At 32.9% G+C, this 1533-nt stretch overlaps 1 protein-coding gene across 2 annotated transcripts in view; it reads right to left on the bottom strand.

Moving 5' to 3' along the window:
- Positions 1-229: 229 nt before the first annotated feature.
- LOC119591394 (riboflavin kinase-like) overlaps positions 230-1533 on the bottom strand; it is an 11654-nt gene continuing 10350 nt past the window's right edge. For both annotated transcript variants that reach the window (XM_037940134.1, XM_037940135.1), the window contains exon 4: positions 230-1399. In XM_037940134.1, coding sequence (XP_037796062.1) covers positions 1182-1399 — 218 coding nt within the window. In that variant the 3' untranslated portion in view covers positions 230-1181. The remainder of the gene's footprint in view (positions 1400-1533) is intronic.

Below are 1533 nucleotides of genomic sequence, written 5' to 3'. Positions count from 1 at the left end.
CCAAAAGTCACATCACATTATAAAACATTTCTTCTGGAATGATGAATCAAATGTCATGAACTTTTCAAGAACAGGAGTATATTACACACAGTCAGATTACCTAAAAGACCAACAGTACATACTAATAACTGTATTTCAGAAATAAATAACAGCTGGGAGGCCTGACAGAATCAGTCAATCTCAACGTACTCATCTGAAATTACTCTCATCAATAAAAATTAACTTTCAAAAAAAAAAAAAAAAGGTTCCTTTGGGTGAGACTGCTGGCTGCATGCAACTTTGTGTATAGAACAATAATACCACTGACCCTTCACTCAATGGAGTCACCTGACTTTTCCTGCTTATCACCAAGCAATAAATGTGGGAAAAATATATTCAAATATGATTAATAAATTCCAAAAGCTGACTGTTAGTGCAAGTGAGTTTAAAGGACAATTTAATGATCCTGATATAAAAGCCCACTCAAGAGTAGTGTGCATAATACCTTTCCAGGTTATCACATATGCATTATAACTGTTATTATCACTTCTTATATACTGAACTTTACATCAAATCCTTTATCATATCAAAACATACACTTCTTAATGCTATTACTACTGTGTTCTGATTCTGGGCCAGACTAATCACAGAAAAATTACAAGACTTCAGAATGGTAAGTCTTTCATAAAGCTCAAAAGAAATAATAAATAATAGGAAAAGGAGACAAAGTAAACAATCAAGTTGCCCTACTCCCTTTCATTAAGAAAATAATACTGTTAATGTCATGATAATATATGTAAACTATTATTCAAAATTATTTTCGAATTTAAAACCAATTAAAATTTACCAGCAAAATTAATTATAAAAGAAAACTTGTACAAAGCAAAGGGAATGAAAGTAACAAGATAGAATACAAAAGTGATAAAATATCTCCTTTTATCAACACTCCTTTCATGTCTTCATAATAAGTCAATCAGATCAAGTGGTTTTGAGCTTAAAGACCAAACTATTCCACAAAGTAAAAACACTAAAATACATAAACCTTTTAAATTCTTAAATATGCAACTTGATATTATTAACTTTATACAGTCAATATTTACTCCAGTAAATTCAAAATAAAGCATATAATAAACCAAACCCTAGCTGAAGTAATTTGGCATGGCTCGGGAAGTTGGCATTCTGGCCCAGGAAATATGAGATTTTCAGCCAGTGTGATTGCAGTTACCGTTGACCTGATTTTCTGTTTCTCCATGCCCATTCACTTTTCCATTGGCAATAATTCCATTACTTATAGATCCATTAGTTTGTGGGACTGACTTCCCTGTGAAAAAGGCATGGTCCTTGTACACTAAATGTTCTGGAAGAGAGAGCTGTCTGTCTGCTTCAGCTATGTCATTTTTGATTGCTTTTATTAGTTCATCTGCAATGAAAAAAGAAAACCATTTTGTAGTACCTCTGTGTAATAATTGAAAGGAAGTGAGACTGGAGTGAATAAATGAATAAGGGAAGGGGAGGAGACAGAGAGTAAGGGGTAGGAGAGGGGGGTAGAGGATA

The sequence above is a fragment of the Penaeus monodon genome, chromosome 28 (assembly GCF_015228065.2).
Source record: "Penaeus monodon isolate SGIC_2016 chromosome 28, NSTDA_Pmon_1, whole genome shotgun sequence".
Lineage (NCBI taxonomy): Eukaryota > Metazoa > Arthropoda > Malacostraca > Decapoda > Penaeidae > Penaeus > Penaeus monodon.
This window is presented reverse-complemented; position numbering and strand designations above follow the sequence as displayed.